This window comes from Neltuma alba, unplaced genomic scaffold (genome assembly GCF_004799145.2).
Source record: "Neltuma alba isolate B1F8T4 unplaced genomic scaffold, ASM479914v2 tig00011595_pilon, whole genome shotgun sequence".
Classification (NCBI taxonomy): domain Eukaryota; kingdom Viridiplantae; phylum Streptophyta; class Magnoliopsida; order Fabales; family Fabaceae; genus Neltuma; species Neltuma alba.
The window spans coordinates 35,625-55,307 of record NW_021636247.1 but is presented as its reverse complement, the minus strand read 5'-3'; the positions used below and the strand labels follow the sequence as shown (position 1 = coordinate 55,307).

At 35.3% G+C, this 19,683-nt stretch overlaps 1 protein-coding gene and 1 pseudogene across 1 annotated transcript; both read right to left on the bottom strand.

Annotated features, from left to right (window-relative positions):
• Positions 1-1,161: 1,161 nt before the first annotated feature.
• On the bottom strand, positions 1,162-4,940 carry LOC114715520 (putative leucine-rich repeat receptor-like serine/threonine-protein kinase At2g19230). The gene is made up of 11 exons (XM_028900387.1): positions 4,509-4,940; positions 4,246-4,387; positions 3,908-3,979; positions 3,748-3,819; positions 3,599-3,670; positions 3,359-3,504; positions 2,783-3,000; positions 2,539-2,665; positions 2,375-2,437; positions 2,064-2,253; positions 1,162-1,767 (listed from the first exon to the last, which is right to left on the bottom strand). Exons 1-11 carry the CDS (start codon positions 4,705-4,707, stop codon positions 1,368-1,370), a joined length of 1,701 nt encoding a protein of 566 aa, XP_028756220.1. The 5' UTR covers positions 4,708-4,940; the 3' UTR covers positions 1,162-1,367.
• A 574-nt stretch (positions 4,941-5,514) lies between these two features.
• Positions 5,515-12,596, bottom strand: LOC114715516 (putative leucine-rich repeat receptor-like serine/threonine-protein kinase At2g19230; annotated as a pseudogene).
• Between the last annotated feature and the right edge of the window lie 7,087 nt (positions 12,597-19,683).

Sequence of the window (19,683 nt, the reverse complement as noted above, 5' to 3'; positions counted from 1 at the left end):
CATAAAATAAAGAAAACATATATATTTTTTCATATACTTAATATAAAAGCTATTTAATTAATTTAGGCAGATTAAAGAGATTATGTAAATTGGTTAATTAATAAAAATGTGGCCTTGGATAATATTATATTATATATTAATTTGTAAGTTGGAATAAATTAGTTTGGAAAAGGATAAATACAAAAAACAAAATAGTAAGATATTATATTTAGAATCAAATCTAATTCCATGAGTCTTATCCCAGAGATTGGGAGGAGTTTAAGTTTATTGAGAGGGCACTAAGCTTGGTTTAATTGCCAAGAAAATTATTAATACTACTAACTCAAAACATGGTGCAAGTAAATCTTCTTTCTCTCCCCGGTTCACATAAATTCTTTTTCCAATCTACTAATTAGTGTATGAGATCCTTAAAACAACTCAAACAATTGCAAGTTAGTGAATCACGTTATCACCTTAAAAGCATTAATTATCACTATGCCACTAGCAACATTATTAGGGAAAAAAATTATTCATGACACTAATTTATGACGGTTATAAAAAAAAAACACCGTGAAAAAATAGTGACATTTTTGTAATTTTATGATGGTAAAAATAGCCCAAAAAACAATTCTTTTTAACCGCCCTAAAGCTTCTTCCCTGCGGTAGTGAACTAGATACTATTTACCAATGATGTATCACATAATAATTACCCCCTGCCTGTGAAGAAGAGGGAAAAGAATTACAGGCAAAAAGTTCACGTGCTGTAAACTCTTAAGTAGAAATGCCGAAGAAGCCCCAATGCATGTTATAAATTGGGCTCGTTCTGATTAAAACGTTAACTGAATGCTATACTATGCACCTGTATCCAAAATAGTTAACTCAACTAGGCTTTAACTGAGAACTCTTTTTTTTCTGGGGTGGCTATTTGAGATTATGTCCTTTATGGTTTTTTTTTTTTTGGCCAAAAGATTAGGTCCTTTATGGGAAGCACAAGAAATGGTCAATTTGAAATTTTATGCCAAACGAAGCCTTGGATTAGCAAAAGCTAGGTGCTAAATATTCTAGCGGGTCCATTTCTTTTCTCCCGTCTGATAATTGAACTTTCTTTAGATTCTTGAATATCTCACCATTGGAATCTTAAAGTACATATAAAGAAACAAAAATGCGCTCACAAGCACTACATTGATGGGTTCAACAATATCAGAGTAAAATTCATAAATACAGAATAGAGGAACACAGAAAGGACTAACATTAAACAAAAAGGGGCAAGCTCAGAGCCGCCGGCAGCAGTAACAAGAAGAACCACAGTTTGACTCAAACATGTATACAAACAATATAAATACGACATGTGGTTTGGGGTTCAACGTTATGAACGTGCTAATAACTACCTACCGAGCATATGGAACAAGCCCTGAATCAGAACTGAAAGAAAACCTATCAAGGGAACTGGTTGAAATTGTCCCCTTGCTTTCGGTTAGAGCCAAACATTCCTTTAGTTCGGCAACTACATGGCTTATGTCAGGCCTTTGAATTGCAGATGGTGGAGTGCAAGACAGAGCAATCTCTAACAATTTCCAAGCTGAATTGGTGCTGCAATTTTCTCGTAATCTTGGATCAATGATGGATTGGATGTCCCCCACTTCAATTTTTGGGGTAACCCAATGGAGAATGTGACAGACAGTGCCATGTTCTCTCCTTATTGCTGGTTGACCTGTGATTAGTTCTAGTAGAATTATCCCAAAACTATAAACATCACTCTTTTTATTCAGGTTTCCAGAGCTCTGAAACCTGTCAAAATAACGAACTGTTAGATCTGAAAACGCAAAAGAACATTTCCAAATTGTTCAATTGAAGAATGCCAAAATATATAACCACTTCACGCAAGACTGAGAAAAAGAACATATATTCGGCTTTGTCTAAGCAATCTTACAATCAAATTGACCTGCAAGGCCACAGTGTGGAATCTACTCTATATATATATATATATATATATATATATATATAAGTTGAACCATCAAGCTTTCAACCCAGCTAATATGAGGTAAATTGTATTTTTTTTTTTGTTGATTTTTGAAACAACTTACTCAGGATCAAGATAACCCAATGTGCCAGCCGGACGAGTTGATACATGAGTGTCAATATCAGTTGCAAAAGCTCGAGATAGTCCAAAGTCATAAATTTTGGCTTGCATCTTTTCATTTAGCAGAATGTTGGAAGTTTTTAAATCTCTATGGACAATTGGTGGTTTACAACCATTATGCAAATAGTCCAATCCTGCATTTTCCATTAGATGGCCAAACATATTATAATGATAATTGAAAAGTAAAATAAGCAAAAAAGGGCACATCTATGTACTTTTACTATAATAGTGAAAATAAAAAATGGTTTTGCTTACCATGTGCAGCATCCAATGCAATTTGAAGACGCTCATTCCATTTCAAAACGTTAGGGTTCTCTCCTGCATGATGAGCATAGATAGATTTCTTTTATATTTTCCTTTTGAATTTTTTCAATTTGAGAATAGGGTCTATAAGCTTCTATAGGTGCGTGGCTACATACCTAATAAATGCTGTTGGAGATTGCCATTAGCCATATATTCATAAATTAATGCCCTCACAACACCTTCTTCACAGTAGCCAATCAGGGAAACCAAATGTCGATGATGAATAATCATCAAGAGTTCTACCTGCAATCCAAATTAACCATAAAGAGTGAACTGATATTTAATTTTAATGTTTCTTCTTTTCATGCAACCATTAAAGTTTCATTGTAAAGATGAAACTGGTTCATCTAAATATCTGACCTCTGATCGAAATTCTTTGAACCCTTGCATTGATGATTGAGAAAGTAACTTCACAGCAACTTGAGTACCGTTTCTTAGAGTGCCATAATAAACCTTTCCAAATCCTCCTTCTCCAATTAAGTCTTGCAAATTGTTAGTGATTCTGAGAATTCTGGAGTAAGAAACTGCTCGAGCTTTTGGTTGCAACGGTTCTTCATTCTTAGAAACAGTTATAACCACTGCAATATTAATACAAGCAATCAGAACTATCAAGCACCTAGACAATTGGCAAAATGAACACTCCTAGCGAGAAATATGGAGAGAAAGACTACTTGAAGTGTTTCGATGAACTCTCAAACATTTTATACTATTTCAAGAGGATAGGATAAATAAACTTTGATAATGATTTTTCTTTTTAATTTGGGCATAAACTTCAGATGTTGTAGCATAAAACAAAGTACAGACAAGAAGAAATATAGTGGTCTCCAATCGGAAGAGTAGTGGCATCCAATCGATGACACAGAATAAAACTAATTGCAAAAAGCTGACAAGAAAAGTTGATCATGAAGACATAACCAGGCATACATTTATACCGACCTTTTAGTTTTTTGGTTTTGAAGGTCCATATTCCTAGACAAACCAAGAGGCTTGCAACTAAAGCAGAAACGGAAGCAACAAGTGGAATGACAAACTTCTGCTTTTTGCATGAATCCACCAGACAAAGGCCAGGATTATCCTCCAAACTATGAAACGAGTTGCATTATCATTGTTAATTACTTTTGATTCACATAAGGCTAGTCAAAATTGAACAAGGAGCATTATAAAAAGATGAAAAACCTCAATTGCAAATCTGCCTTTTCCTGAAGAGCCTTGGGAATGGAACCTGTGAGTTTGATGCCAGTCAAGTTACTGCAAAAGCACTATAAGTGAGCTCAAATTTAAATATTACTCTATAAGTGAATCATAAACAATAATTCAAAACTTACAGGACTCTCAATTTTGGTAGTTTAGGTAAAAATTCAGGTATTGATCCCGACAAGTCATTAAATGACAAATCCCTAAAACAAAGCAACATATTTTGCATATTAATGAAACTTTCCGGTTAAGAATCGGTCATTACTAAATCACTCGAATACACAGACTTACAAGGACTCTAACTCTGTAAGTTGCGAAAATGTCGTTGTTATTTGCCCTGCCAATTTGGCCGCGCTTAGGTTCCTGCTTGAGTGAATCATGCTTTCAGTACTTAGTCATAAACTTTTATATTAATATGAACGTCGACATCATTAATAGTCAATAATGCTCTTGGGATGACGTAAAATTGAGCTATATGATTTTTGCATTTGAGAATCAAATATTAAGGACAAAGAATGACATACTTCACAGATTTACAGCGGTGTTAAGATTCTTATTATTAACAAAAACTAGGTCAATGCGTATAGATCCAGTGACGCTAAAATAATGGGGATGTAAAAATGACTTACGCTGAGACGATTCTTGCATTTTTGTCATTGATCCCAGAACTGCAGCTTAGTCGTTCCCAAGAGAGGTTTGCAACACATGGATCTCCTTGCCAATCCAAATTGGAGATCTTGTATGTTTTTTTAGTGTCTATGATAGCATCCACTATTATTGCGAACAATAAATAGATATTAATTAGAAGACAAAACCAAACATGAAAACAAACATAAAATATTATTGATAGAAATATTTGAAATAGCTGACTAAGGAATAAACAAATTTGCACCGTCTCTTTGGTCTGTTGGGGAATGTAGAGGTGATACGAACTCGTAAACCTCAAAAGCATTAAGAATTGGAGGAGCATCGGATTCTGATGTTGCGCTGATGTTAAAACGAACATAACCTTGACTTGCATTTAGAGCAATGGTTTGTGGTTTCAAGTATTCAAGAACTATAGGTTGGTCAAAAACATTTTCATCACCCATAGTAATATTCAATATTCTTTTTTGGCCTGGGGCACGTTGTTGAATTTCACAAAAGTGAAAATAGACGTAATATTTGGAGGACCTGCCCAGGTTTTTCCATACAGAGTCATAGTCAAAGTTCAATGCATAGGAGAGATTGAATGATTGGGCCGCAGATTTCAGCACTTCCGCGGGTAACTTATAAGAATTGTTTGTGCTTGAAGGATCAATATCTACGGACCCATTAATCTGGTACCAATTTGATATACTGATTTTGCGCCACATTCGATCATAGATGTCATCCTTGTACCTGCACTTTCCATAGAGAACGCAAACCTTACTATCCATTAACTTTAAGTAGATGTCATGCTATTTTTTATTTCTCACATGTATTTTTTTTTATTGGAGGTAATGATATACGGTCAGTACTAAATGTGGTCATCTCTCTTGTAAGAATTCAAATTTTGGTTTATTACATTACGAAGATTCTGATAAACCAATCGGTGTCATGCTATTTTTTTCTGGCTTTAGTATTTCAAAGAAAAATTTATGGAGGATTTCTCTGGCTATAACAAATTATGATACAGGTACATGCTTAATAACAATTTATTGCTTGGTCCTCCAAATCAGAAATTAAGAAACTTAGTCCTCTCCTAAACAATTGACGTCATAAATGCTTATCTGACTAATAATGACTAAGTCATATGCTTCAGTGTTTATAAAAAGATGACAAATATATCAAATGTAACACGGAAAGAAAATCCAAGTTTGGAGTCAACGAATAACGTAGGGAAATGAAGAGTGAGAAAAAGAGGGAAAACGCTGGGGTCACCTGCTGAATGTGGAAGAACTGGTGGAGGCAACATCAAATCTTCCTCGATTGATTAAAAGAGATTGATGAGAAGGTAAATATGTTTGATAAACGGAATTGCTGAGGTCGAAGCTCCAACGCAGAAATGAAAGGTACTCCCACAACAGTTTTCTCAAGGCACACATGTATTGTGTCTGTTGTGGGGGTATGAATAATCTCTGGAATGTGATAATAATTATTATCCAGCAAGTAAACAGTGTCCCAGTGATTGACGCCAAGGCAGAAGTCGAAGGTTGGAGTTTGATTTTTGCCATCATAATTTCCATACAAAAAATAAGCCCATATTATATAAGTATGGTGCTTGCCTTGTTTTGGTTTGAGAGTGTAGCAATTCCTTTTTCCTTCTGGGACGCTTCTCAACGTGTTTAGAAGTCCCCCAAAATAAGGATAATCAGTGTTGGTAGTGGGGAGAACCATAGAATTTGTACCAGTTTCTACGAAATTTGCATCTGTATGATACCACATGCCCGTCTCCTTGTCTAGGTAATCTTGCGGTGCTCCACAATCGATGCTAATGGATCCTATGCAAAAGTCGTTCCAAAATAAAAATACAGTAAGTAATGTTTTGATTAATTTATTTAGCATCATATGATTCAGTCATTTAGATTTAAAAAAAAAAAAGGATTCCTGATGTAATTTATAACTAATTTACCAGGATTCCTGTCATTGGTGACGAGTTTCCTCCCATCTCCCACTGTGCTGCCAACATGAAAGAGGAGTTTGATGAAAACGAAACACATGCCTAAAAGCAGATTCAACTTGTTGTAATATTTTTGGGTGTGTCAAAGAAAGGATCCCACATTAATTGGGAATGTGGGAAGATGAAAACAAATTGAGCATTAATCATGGACAGATTTTCTTATTATTATTAAGAATAGGAAAATCAAATGTTAAAGAGTTTTAATGTCATAAATGGATTTTCAATGCCTTAAAGATGGAATGTTTGAAAATTCATAATAGTTATTTATCACTTAAATACGTTGAAGTTTTAAAAAATGAAACGGTGGAGGTTTAAACATCAAATGGTGAGCCTTTATTATGCAATAAAACCTATTAAAGTATTAAACGGTTTTTCCTACCATTCAAATGCGTTGAAGCAATTTTGAATGCGGTCCATTCAAATTGCTTCAATGCATTAACCGACTAAACATTAAATAATGTTTTGAAAGATTAAACGGATTCACCATTTACTACAACGTCCCTAAATTGATGGCATGCGTTCAATTTTATAAAGCTGGCGGTTTAATGTGAAAAGGAGGCTGCCAACGTTTAAAATATGATGCTTATAAAAGGGTGTTTCATTCTAAGTTTGATACACAGCTCTAGAGTTTTCGAGCTCCTTCTCTTCCCCCTCTTGTGTGCTCTCTTACTTGCTGAGTTTACTACTATCTTCTACTGTTCTGCTCACCCTGTTTTACAGGAAGGATCCGTTTAATCCTGGGGAGTGCCGCATCCTTATCTACCGGTGGTTGCGGAATAGCTCTTAAGGACAGCGTCCTTAGGACGTGACTCGGATTAACTACTTTTGCAGGTGCTGCCGCCAACAATCTTAAGAGCTAGTCACATCATGGAACAACCCCGCAACATTGCTGCTCAGAATAACCATGATGCTGCCTCAGTCACTGCTGTTCCAACAGCAGTTCCTATTCCTAGGCCGTTCCCTGACACTTCAAAAATAGAGACTTTTGATGGAAGGAATTTCAGGCGGTGGCAGGAGCGAGTTTACTCTGTCCTTGACATGCATGGAGTAGCTGCTGCTCTTACTCAGTCCGAACCAACCCCAGATGTTGATCAAGCCCAGAAAGATATCTGGACACATGCCAATAAGGTTTGCAGACACACTCTTATCAGCACTTTATCTAACGATCTGTTCGATGTGTACTGTGTCTATAAGGAAGCACACAAAATATGGGAATCTCTTATCCTCAAGTACACTGCTGAGGATGCTGGGAAGCAGAAATTTGTAGTGGGGAACTTCTACAAATGGGAGATGACCGAAGAGAAAGACATCAAGCTGCAAATCAACGAGTACCACAAGTTGTTGGAGGAGCTGCGTGCTGAGAAGATTAACCTGCCAGATGAGTTCGTAGCTGGCATACTGATCGAGAAGCTGCCAAAAACATGGAGTGACTACAAACAGCAGTTAAAGCACAAACAGAAGCAGTTGTCCCTGTCAGATCTTATTACCCACATAATAATTGAAGACACAAACAGAAAGGCCATACAAGCCGCAAAGGGAAAGGAAATAGCTGCTAAAGCAAACTTGGTGGAATCAAAACCGCGCTCCAAGAGGTATGATCCCAAAAACAAAAATAACAAAAATAAGAAATCTGATTACAAATCCAAGGACTCTAACCCCAAATTCAAAAAGAAAGGCAATTGTTTTGTCTGTGGAAAGCCAGGGCACTATGCGGCGCAATGTAGAAAAAGGGCTACTCAAAAGGGTGATAATCCTCCTAAGCCAAATGTGAATTTGGTTGAAGGAGATGATGGCAGTGATGATGAAGTCATAGCTGCAGTGGTCTCTCAAGCCCTTATTGTGACTGATGTGAAGAAATGGGTAGTGGACTCAGGAGCCACTAAGCACATCTGTGCAAATAAAGAGATGTTTACCTCCTTTGAAGAAGGAGAAGACCACATCTACCTCGCTAACTCCCGAACTGCCAAGGTTCAGGGAAAGGGAAAAGTGGTACTGAAACTCACATCAGGAAAAACCCTGGCACTGAATGATGTGCTGTATGTCCCAGATGTTAGGGCAAACTTAGTCTCTGTGGCGCTGCTTGGGAAAGCTGGGGTTAGAGTGTCGTTTGAGTCTGACAAGGTTGTCATGACTAAGAACAATGTTCTCATTGGGAAGGGATATTGTAATCAGGGTCTGTTTGTTTTAAGTGTTGCTGAAATTAATGAAAATGCATCTTCTTCTGCTTACTTGATTGATTCTTTTGACATATGGCATGCTAGATTAGGACATGCTCATAAATCATATATAAAGAGATTGCAAAATCTTGGGTTAATTCATGGAATTAAAAGTAATGATTTTAACAAATGTGAAGTTTGTGCAGAAACTAAATTAACTAAGAAGCCACACTTTTCTACTCAGAGAGAAACTGAATTGTTATCTTTAATTCATACTGACTTAGGGGATTTAAAACAAGTTCAAACTAGAGGAGGCAAAAGATATTATATCACTTTTATTGATGATTTTTCAAGATATACTAAAGTATATTTATTGAGAAATAAAGATGAAGCTTTTGAAATGTTTCTTTTGTATAAAGCAGAAGTAGAAAATCAACTGAATAAAAAGATTAAACGAGTTAGGTCAGACAGAGGAGGAGAATATTTATTATTAAATGATTTTTGTGAAAAAGAGGGTATAATCCATGAAGTAACTCCTCCTTATTCACCTGAATCTAATGGTATAGCAGAAAGGAAAAATAGAACTTTAAAAGAAATGATGAATGCTCTGCTTGTGAGTTCTGCTGCACCTGATAACTTGTGGGGTGAAGCTTTATTGTCTGCTTGTTTTTTACAAAATAGAATACCCCATAGAAAAACTAAAAAGACACCTTATGAATTATGGAAAGGATTTGTGCCCAACCTCAAATATTTAAAAGTGTGGGGGTGTCTTGCAAAAGTTTTATTACCTGATTCTAAAAAGAGAAAGATTGGTTCTAAAACTTTTGATTGCATGTTTATTGGTTACGCTCAAAAAAAAGTGCTGCTTATCGTTTTCTAGTTTTGAAAAGTGATATTTTGGATCCTAATACGATTGTTGAAACAAAAGATGCAGAATTTTTTGAACATATATTTCCTTTGAAAGTTGAGCGTGTCCCTAAAAGAGTTGAAAACTCTTCTTTGGAAAAAACTTCAAATGATAGTTTGAGTGAGAATTTAAGGAGAAGTAAAAGACAAAGAAAAGAAACATCTTTTGGAGATGATTTTTATACTTATTTAGTAGAAGGTGATCCGAAAAATTTTCATGAGGCTATTTCTTCTCCAGATTCTCAGTTTTGGAAAGAAGCTATTAAAGCTGAAATAGATTCTTTAAATCAAAACAAAACATGGATTTTGGTTGACTTGCCTCCAGGAGCAAAACCTATTGGGTGCAAATGGGTTTTTAGGAAAAAATATTTTCCAGATGGATCAATTGATAAATATAAGGCTAGACTGGTAGCCAAAGGTTTTACTCAAAAAGAAAACATTGACTATTTTGATACATTTTCTCCTGTGACTAGGATTTCTTCAGTTAGAATCCTGATTGCTTTAGCTTCGATCCACAAACTTTTTATTCACCAAATGGATGTTAAAACAGCCTTTTTAAATGGTGATTTAGAAGAAGAAATTTATATGACCCAACCTGAGGGGTGTGTAGTTCCTGGACAAGAAAATAAAGTTTGCAAACTTGTTAAGTCTTTATATGGTTTGAAACAAGCGCCTAAACAATGGCATGAAAAGCTAGACCAAGTTTTGTTGAGTGGTGGCTTCTCTACTGTTGAGGTAGAACGTTGTGTCTATACAAAACTTGTAAATGGTGATTGTGTGATTATTTGCTTATATGTGGATGACATGCTTATTTTTGGTACTAGCATAAATGTTGTGTGTGAGACAAAATGTTTTCTTGCTTCAAATTTTGATATGAAAGATTTGGGTGAAGCAAAGGTTATATTGGGCGTTAAAATCATAAGGAATGAACGTGGTATTCTACTTTCTCAAGAACACTACGTTGAGAAAATCTTGAGAAAGTTTGAACACTATGATGTTTCTCCTGTTAGCACTCCTTATGATTCCAATATGCATTTAACAAAACATGAAGGAGATCCAGTTGCTCAATCTAGATATGCACAGATCATTGGGAGTCTGTTGCATTTAATGAACTATACCAGGCCGGACATAGCTTATGCTGTGTGTAGATTGAGCAGATATACTCATTGCCCAAGCAGTAAGCATTGGGAGGCTCTATTGAGGGTATTGAGTTACTTGAGAGGTACCATGAATTATGGTATACTATATAGTGGATTTCCTGCTGTATTAGAAGGATACAGTGATGCTAGCTGGGTTTCAGACTCAGATGAGACAAAATCCACTAGTGGCTATATTTTCAATCTTGGTGGTGGTGCAGTAACATGGAAGTCAGCCAAACAAACTATACTAACAAAATCCTCAAGGGATTCTGAGTTTATTGCAATGGAGTTGGCTGGTTCTGAGGCTGAGTGGTTGAAAAACTTCTTAGCGAATATTCCATTGGGTGAAAAACCAACACCATCAGTGTCTTTACACTGTGATAGCCAATCTGCGATAGCTACGGCTAAAAATAAAACCTTTAATGGTAAAAGTAGACATATTCGATTGAGACATAATATTATAAGGCAGCTGCTAAAAGATGGAGTAATCTCAATCGATTATGTGAGGTCAGAAGTGAACCTAGCGGATCCGTTAACAAAACCTCTAGGGAGGAAACAAATTTATGAAACATCGAGGGGAATGGGACTGAAGCCAATTTGAAATTAACAGCGATGGCAACCCAACCTTTGTGATTGGTGATCCCATGAAGAAGGTTCAATGGGTAAGAACAAGTCGTTTGTTAGTTCTGCTAGCACTAAATAAACCAGTAGTCCCTTCCTATGGTGTGTGAAAAAGTGCTAGAATGCATTTTGGTGAGGCTGAGCGGAAGCTCTTAATGATTTCATAGTCTCACGGGACGGTGTGCTCATTGCAGGTACACTCAATGAAATCACCTCTATGAATGTGGAGTGGGGCCGCTCCTATGAGATCGTGGCAAAATCTCTAGAGCATTCGTTATGCACCAGGCATGCGCATGGCCGTTTAACGTGCAAAAACGCCGTTAACAGCAGAAATGTGGGGGTACAGTCTGACTATTAATACCTCTAGTACACACCTAGAGATGTTGGTTTTAAGTTCATAAGAACCACCGGCACCTCTGTGTGCTAAGTATTATTGGTCTAGGTCTGGTTTTAAGTTCAAAGGACCACCAGATACAATGATTGTACTCATGTGTGTAACTCAGCTAATGGTATTTTCTTTGACACATGTGGGGGATTGTTGTAATATTTTTGGGTGTGTCAAAGAAAGGATCCCACATTAATTGGGAATGTGGGAAGATGAAAACAAATTGAGCATTAATCATGGACAGATTTTCTTATTATTATTAAGAATAGGAAAATCAAATGTTAAAGAGTTTTAATGTCATAAATGGATTTTCAATGCCTTAAAGATGGAATGTTTGAAAATTCATAATAGTTATTTATCACTTAAATACGTTGAAGTTTTAAAAAATGAAACGGTGGAGGTTTAAACATCAAATGGTGAGCCTTTATTATGCAATAAAACCTATTAAAGTATTAAACGGTTTTTCCTACCATTCAAATGCGTTGAAGCAATTTTGAATGCGGTCCATTCAAATTGCTTCAATGCATTAACCGACTAAACATTAAATAATGTTTTGAAAGATTAAACGGATTCACCATTTACTACAACGTCCCTAAATTGATGGCATGCGTTCAATTTTATAAAGCTGGCGGTTTAATGTGAAAAGGAAGCTGCCAACGTTTAAAATATGATGCTTATAAAAGGGTGTTTCATTCTAAGATTTGATACACAGCTCTAGAGTTTTCGAGCTCCTTTCTTCCCCCTCTTGTGTGCTCTCTTACTTGCTGAGTTTACTACTATCTTCTGCTGTTCTGCTCACCCTGTTTTACAGGAAGGATCCGTTTAATCCTGGGGAGTGCCGCATCCTTATCTACCGGTGGTTGCGGAATAGCTCTTAAGGACAGCGTCCTTAGGACGTGACTCGGATTAACTACTTTTGCAGGTGCTGCCGCCAACACAACTTTGGTGCCCTTTCCATTTGGTCTGATCTGCAAATACATATACAATGAAGTTAGATCTGCAAATACATATACGAGATAACCAAGTAAGTAAAAGATGTAGAAAAAGAACAATAGGGAGATGAAATCGCTGGAAGTTTAGAATCTCAGACAAGTTAACCGAAACCAAGACGAGTGGTACGCAGCTTCAATAGCATTAGTCTGTCTTTGAATGTATTTGTGAGGGTGGCAGTGGGTGTATATATAAGTATTCAGTTAAGTCTCTTGTGCATGAACGGAATAGGAGCAACCTGAAATGGGCCTCATATTTTCCTTTTCGCTGACCAAAGAAAATCAATGAACCTCTTGCTGGGGTGTTTTGAAGCTTTCAAACATATGACTTAACTGAATATTTATATATACACCCGAATGAACCTGAAATGTCAAGTTGGTAATTGCCTGCTGAGATAGCATCTTTCTTCGAAGAAATGGGACAAACGAAAATAAATTGACTTGACCAGTGGAGGCCTGATCACTTTGGATCCTTTCATTACTTGCTCCTTTGTTAAGATCGGTGATTACCCCTACCAACAATTAGTGCTCAGTAATTTGCTTGCTCCCTCATTTTATTTTCGTGACACCCCACATGATTAAGACCTGCTTTAGAAGGTTGATGATCCCCTAATGTTTAACTAAGTAAATTTAAAAAGTGGATTTTTTTTTAAAAAAATAATCATATTTTTGGTTTTTCTGAACTGTGTCTTGGAAATTGTTAATGTTCAGGGGACAAAGGATAATAGTTGAGTCAATTTTATTTTTTTAACATTGAAAAGTAGACATTTATTCAAAACTAAAATTTTAGTTTGATAGTTTCTTACATAAAACCACACAAATTAAAGAGCACTATAGCGGAAAACAATTATCTCATACATGAGCCATGCGTTGGGTGGACTTGGTCCGAGTAAACAAACAAAACTCTTAGGTCCGCGTTAGATAGAAAGTGTTCAAACTTCAAAATGAGGGGTAAGAATTGAGATTGAGATTAAAAAATATGTTAAAACAATGTTTAGTATAAGTGATTTCTTGTTATATGGGATTAGGTAATCACCCATTCACCCCATATATGTCAGATTGGGGAATACCACCTCTTATGGTATTGTTCAATCCCATTTACATGGAATTACTCAATCTCATGTAATAAAAAATTACTCATACTAAATATTTTTTAATGATTTTTCTCAATTTCAATCACAATTTTTATCTCTCGTTTTGAATAGTTTATACTAAATGGAACCTTATGTTGAAGATTAGGCTTGCCTTTTTATTGCCACAAAAAATAGAAACGAAAAAGAAAATAAAACATTTATGGCTGACATGACTGGAAGGTCGAATTGTTCAATCACCACAAACAGTGCCATTAGAAACAACTTTGTGGTCCTTGAATTGTTCAATCGCCACAAACTTCAACCTTGAATATTCACCGGGTAGCTTCAATAGCGCAAGTGTGACGATGAAAATATTCCACTATATATTTCAATCGAGTGGACACGGATTATTTTCTCTGGTCAACATATAATCTGTCTAGATCCTTGTCCTTATATATAAATGGAGAACGATTTCGAAACTTTGTTCTTGTGTACCTGTACATGTATAGAGAAGTTTTTAAGTCTTTGGAAGCTAATTGATATTTTATTTATTGACATTAAACTACCTCTATTATTCTTGTCATGCAATACGATAAAATATGAATGGTTTTGAATTAATACGAAAATTTTCATCCGGAAAAGTTCAGTTAATTAAGATTGTGGTCTTTTATTAATTTATTAATTGTCGGTGCCTGTGAGTTAAATTATCCCTAACTTGATGAGGAGATATGTTGTTGGTAACTCGTAAAGCCAACAACCTGTGCAACTATTATTCTTATAATAGAAAAAGCTAATTATTCGAAACCTTGTGCAATTTGTTTAGATAGAACCAGGGAACAAAATTACGAAGAAAGAAAAAAAAAACTAGGAAAATAACAGAAAAATACCCATTAAATTTTAAAATGACAAATAGCTGATTTTGATAGATTTTTACTTGTCAAGAATAATAAAATCATTGCAAGAGTAGTCAGCATGACTTATTTATCTTTTTAAAATTTAATAAACATTTTTCTATCATTTTCTCAAACAACTATTTACGTATCTCTAGTTAAATTTTCACTTTGACGTGATCAAAGAAAATGAATAAAGCCAAGCGTGTTCATGGAAGGCTCAAGAAAGTGAGGGGAAAGGATCGTGTGAAAAAACACGAGACAAATTGACTGGACAATTCAAAGTTTGATCTTCTGCAACTTTTCGAGATCATTTAAGTTGTGTTTATCACCCCGAAGTTGATTGACGAGCAAAATTGTCTTCCTCCCCACCTTTTCATAAAATATTTACGCTCTTTTTTTTTTCTGACCAGCTTTTACGCTTTTACCTAAGAAGAAAAAGGAAAAGAATTGCTGGCAAAGTTTTTACATGTGCGATAGGCTCTAAGTGGAAATGCTGAAGAATAGTGCGCTTATTTGAAATGGTTTATAAATAGTTTATAAGTAATTTTTTTTATCATGATTTATGAAATATAAAATAAGTACTCCTCCAATCTTTAATATAAAACCTATTTAATTAATTTGATTAAATTAAAAAATTTAGGTAAATTAGTTAATTATAAGAAATGTGACACGTTTTTCTTAAAATATCATAATTATCTTTCTTAATATCCTATCTTCCTCTTCTACTTGATTATGGTTAAGGGAGTATTTATAAGGGTAATTTAGAGAAAATTGATAAATATGAGAAATGGGTCTTATATTTAGGACCAAAATTAACTTAACAATTAGGTCTTATATTAAAAATTGAAAGAGCATAAGAGAAGAGTTTTATCTCGATTCATGTGAACATATTTATCGGCACAATGCATGTTATAAATTGGGCTCATCAAAACGTTAGATAAATGTCAGATTCATGGACGGGTCGAAATAACTGATAACCTCTCAAAATTCTTACTGATTTAAGCTGATTTAACGCTCTTTTATGGGGTTTGAAAGTCAATTTTGCAGGAAACAAAGCCTGAGGAGAGTAAAGAATGGAGAAAAGCTGGAAAGAAGTCAGCCGCCGCGGCCTCTGGGAGAAAACGCCGCGGCGGATCAAACAGAAAAGGATGAGGGCGCCGCGGCGCCCAAGCTATCTCGGAGCAAGCCTGTTCGGTGTAATCCGCCGTGGCCAATTATCGCATGCGCCGCGGCGTCGAAGCCCTGAAAGAAGGCCATTCTGTAATAGGCGCCGCAGCGCCTGAAGGAATCCGCCGCGGCGCCTGGCCCTTCGCAGTTGTGCGTTTTACGTTGTAACTTAAAAAATTAGGGCATATAGAGGTGGTTACTCGGTTTTTCTGGGGGAGTTCGACTTTTGGAGCAATTTTGGAGGCTGGCTCCGCTAGGGTTTGGAGTTTTGGAGGCTTGGAACCCTTGGGCTTGAAGCTAGAAGAGATTCAAAGCTTGTAACTCGAATTTTCTGGGTTTCCTTCTTCTTCCCTTCTTGTTTCTGCTATGACTACTAGATACTCTTATAGTTGTAGTTCTTTACTCGATATGTATAGCTAAATCCGTTTTTCTAAGGTTATTTTGATCTATTGTATGGATTGAGACTTGGTTTTACTATCTCTTGAGTGTTAATGATAATATTCAGTTGTTTTTACTTTGAGCTTAATGCTTCCTTTTGTCTGGCCATCATTTGGATTGATTGATTGATTAGTTTAACTTGAGAAAGTTAAACTAATTCGTGAACTTTGGTAAAAACATGCTAGTCCAGAAATTTAATTGAGTAAATAGATGGTTTGTCGATGGAGTAGAGATGTATCTGTTGACCTAGCATAGACTAAATGGGTTTTGGTTTTTAAAGTGCAACCTTTTCAAACAAGTGCAAGAGATTGCTGTGTTTTAATCGTGATTGCGAACATTTGATTTAGACTTGAGAAAGCTTAATCAATTCTACAAACCCAGGCTAACTGAACTTATTGTAAAGCACTACTTGAGAAGTATTAATCCAGTTTCATGAAGTACTTTAGTGAAGAATAACCCTAGTCTCTTAATTGTTTCAAGGTCGAGTTGATTTTATATTGCTTTTAAACTATTGTTTTCTTAATTTCATTTCATAAACTCTTTTACAACAATTGTTTCACTTAACCTAATCAAATACACACAATTATGATTCTTCAACTCGTCTAGCCTTAGTCTCTGAGGGAACGATACTTTTTATATTACTTGCGACCCGTCCACTTGTGGTCAAGTTATTTGGTGAACAATAACATGGGGCCCGTAATAATTCAATTTAACTCAAAGTGAAGCATAATGAATGTTCAGTTTGAAATTTTACGCAAAACGAAGGCCTATTGCAATGAAAGAAAGGAGGAGAAGATGACAAAACAGAAAGAGAGCAAAAGGAAGCAACAGATAAAGCATATTTATAGAGCAAAAGTTTGTAATACTCCTCAGGGTTAATAAAAATTTTAATCCCTTAGATTTGAGCCAATTTTAGTATTGATTCCTAGAATCTCAAACGGCTGGTACTGGTCTCTGAAATTTTGATTGTTACAAAACATTGGTCCCTAATAGCTTCACACTGTATGGCACTAATACTGTTACCCTAATAAGTTAGACACATATGCTGGCACATATGTGGCTGGACATAAAAGCTAAAGAAAGGGAAAGTTGAAACAAAACTCAACAAAAAAATAAAAAAAACGGAGAAAAGGGCGCTTACCATCACTAGATATGTTGTTGATCTCTCCCACTAATTCACCCAAGACAGCAACTTTGCAATAATACTCCTATTTGTGCTCAAAAAAAAGAAAGAAAAGAAAAATACAATCCCAATGTCCCCGTGGCATATTTTATTCCGAGAAAAAAGTGGTATTTTTTTATGTGTGGCTGAGAGGATGGTGCCCAGGACTCAAACTTGCTTATGATGTATTCATCTTCATGGTATGCCATATGCTTTGTTTATTAGATCTTAGAATAAAATAAGTAAATTAATGTTTTTTCAACTTGCAGCTTATATATCATGTCTTCAAAAATTGGAAGAAAAAAAAACAGTGTTGATAGGTGCCAATTTCACTTTATAATGTGTACTCTATTGATTATGCCTTGCCAACTAGAGCTAGTAATATGAGTTGACCTACGTCCAACCCACTATTGGTTAGGCTCGTCAACCCGCTGACTGCCCTGCATTTATTTTTTTATTTTTAAATTTTTTAAAATTATTATAATTATATTATTATATATTATATCTTATCTAAAAAAATTTTAAAATGCTTATATAATTTATTTGGTGCTTTCAATCAGATATTTCAAGAAAAAATAAAAATCTCATTATCTTTTTGTGAATATTGGATAAGAAAAAATATTAAAAGATAGAAAAAAATTTTAAAAAAAAAGTACAATAATTAGGGCCCACCAAGTGAATTAGGGTTGGTTGAAACCCAACCCACGTTCAAACAACACTTCCTAACCCGACCCATATGGGTCTAACCAGCCATAGTTGTGGGCTGACCCTTATTACACCCCTATTGCCAACTATTATTATATGCAACTAAAACTCATCATATCAAACTATGATACTGTTAGGGTGTCATTAAAATTCATAATATCCAACTAAAAGCTGGTATTAATGGCCATCCTTCATGCTAGTATCAATGGCAACCATTTTATTTTGTACTTTAATTTAGAGATTGCCTAGTACACTATATATACACACACACATATATTCTACTTTGATATAGAGATGATATATATATATATATTTATATTCTACTTTAATGCAAATGTAGCTCGTTGGATAAGTAGCAAAACGAATGCGAGAAGATTAGTTAAATGGAGCAGAATGATAGGAACCTTACTTGTCTTCAGCTTCTTGCCAGCTTACATAAAATTTTCCAAAGCAACTATCGTATGGGATCCTTCATTAACCTCGTCTATAATAGTACGTACCCTCTCTACAAATTATTAATAATCTTCTTTTTTAACTATATAACTCCATCAATTCATGATTTCTTACAACTCTGGAGATATCACGCGCATAGATATCTAATTGGAATGGATGGTGCTTCCCAGTGAAAGATACCAATTAATTGAAGGTTCCAATAGCTCTGCGCTTAGGGGCATCCCACAGACATAGAAACTGGCCCCCATGAGAGTCGAGCCACTAACTTCAGGTACCTGATCTCTATTTCAAAAATATATGACCAAAATATATAGTAATATATGTGATTGACAATGATGATTTAAAATTTTATAGTACTTTTCATCTGAGAATTAACAGAAGAGAAGCGAGGAGTGAACACTGATTTCCTAGACCTTTCTTGCCTTAACTAGAGTGCCTTCGCTGAACCTCTCTAGCCTTCGCCCTTTCCTACCTTCATCGACCCTCCATCTGTATAACCCCTTCGCTTTCCCCATCAATGCGTTTTTAAACCCATTTATGTATTTATTTGATATGATAATATGAAATTTAATTTGGATTCTTGAATATCTCACCAATAGAGAAGCTGAAGGGTAAAGCTGGAGGGTAGCTGTTTGAAATTTTAAAAAACGCGTTAAGATCCATTGAGATGTAGCCTATAGAATACTTTTTTAATAATATTACCTCGGTTCTTAATCCAAGAGCTAACTAACTAAATTGAGTATATTAAAAAAATTAGTTAAGTTAATTATTTATAATAAATATGTGGTAATTTTTCTAAAATATCTTTACTAATCATGTGTGTTAGTTATAACTACTTTTTGATGATACTTTTAACATGTGCAACTGTTACAAGACTACTTTAAAAAATGGATAAATTAAATATCAAACTAGTTTTTATATTAAGAAATGCTTTGACAACAACTAATTAGATTGCAGCCAACTATTGATTCGGTAGCTTGTTGCAAGTGTTTAATTTGGGTATCTAACAACCCGGACGTGAAGGAACGCTTTGTTTGTTTATTTATTTTTGAAGGGCAAAAAAAAAAAAAAGATTGTTCAAGGATGAACCAAATTTGCTGATAATGGTTATAACCCAATAAGTTGTTCATAAATACAGAATAGAGAAACACAGAAAAGATCAATACTGAACAGAAAGACAAAGCAGAGAGCCACCAGCAGTAGTAAGAAGAAGAACCACAGTTTGACCCAAGCATACTAACAATACAAACACGATATGTCGTTCGACTTTGAACGAGCTGATAATGTGATCGCGGTGCACAGATTCATCAGTTTGGAGAGAGAGAAATGTTAAATAATT